At 68.9% G+C, this 309-nt stretch overlaps 1 protein-coding gene across 1 annotated transcript in view; it reads right to left on the reverse strand.

Moving 5' to 3' along the window:
• The window catches only part of LOC119588838 (maltase-glucoamylase, intestinal-like), a gene marked incomplete at its 5' end in the record, with an annotated part of 23625 nt that overhangs the window by 7154 nt on the left and 16162 nt on the right, over positions 1-309 (reverse strand). The window contains 1 exon segment of the mRNA XM_037937479.1: positions 42-305. Within this exon segment, the coding sequence (XP_037793407.1) occupies positions 42-305 (264 nt within the window).

Genomic DNA, 309 nt, shown 5'->3' on the forward strand with positions numbered 1-309 from the left:
AAGAAACCCCGAGAGCCTAAGCGCAAGCCGGATTCACCAACCTGCACGAACTCGAAGCGGACGAGGCCGAACTCTTTGGCCTCGATGGTGTGCGCGCCCTCGCCGTCGTCCCAGAAGAGGTCCCCCGTCGCCCTCCGGTCAAGCCCGACGGCCACGATCACGCCCATGGGCTGGCTGCGGCCTCGTTGCGTGTTGAGGGCGGGCCGCTGCGTCGGGAGGATGTGGCCGCCCCGGATGTGCAGGAGGATGACGTCACGAGGGGCCGGTGACGTCACTCGCTCGCCCGGACGCTCCGCCGCTCGACCCTGA

The sequence above is a fragment of the Penaeus monodon genome, chromosome 24, assembly GCF_015228065.2.
Source record: "Penaeus monodon isolate SGIC_2016 chromosome 24, NSTDA_Pmon_1, whole genome shotgun sequence".
Taxonomy (NCBI): Eukaryota; Metazoa; Arthropoda; class Malacostraca; order Decapoda; family Penaeidae; genus Penaeus; species Penaeus monodon.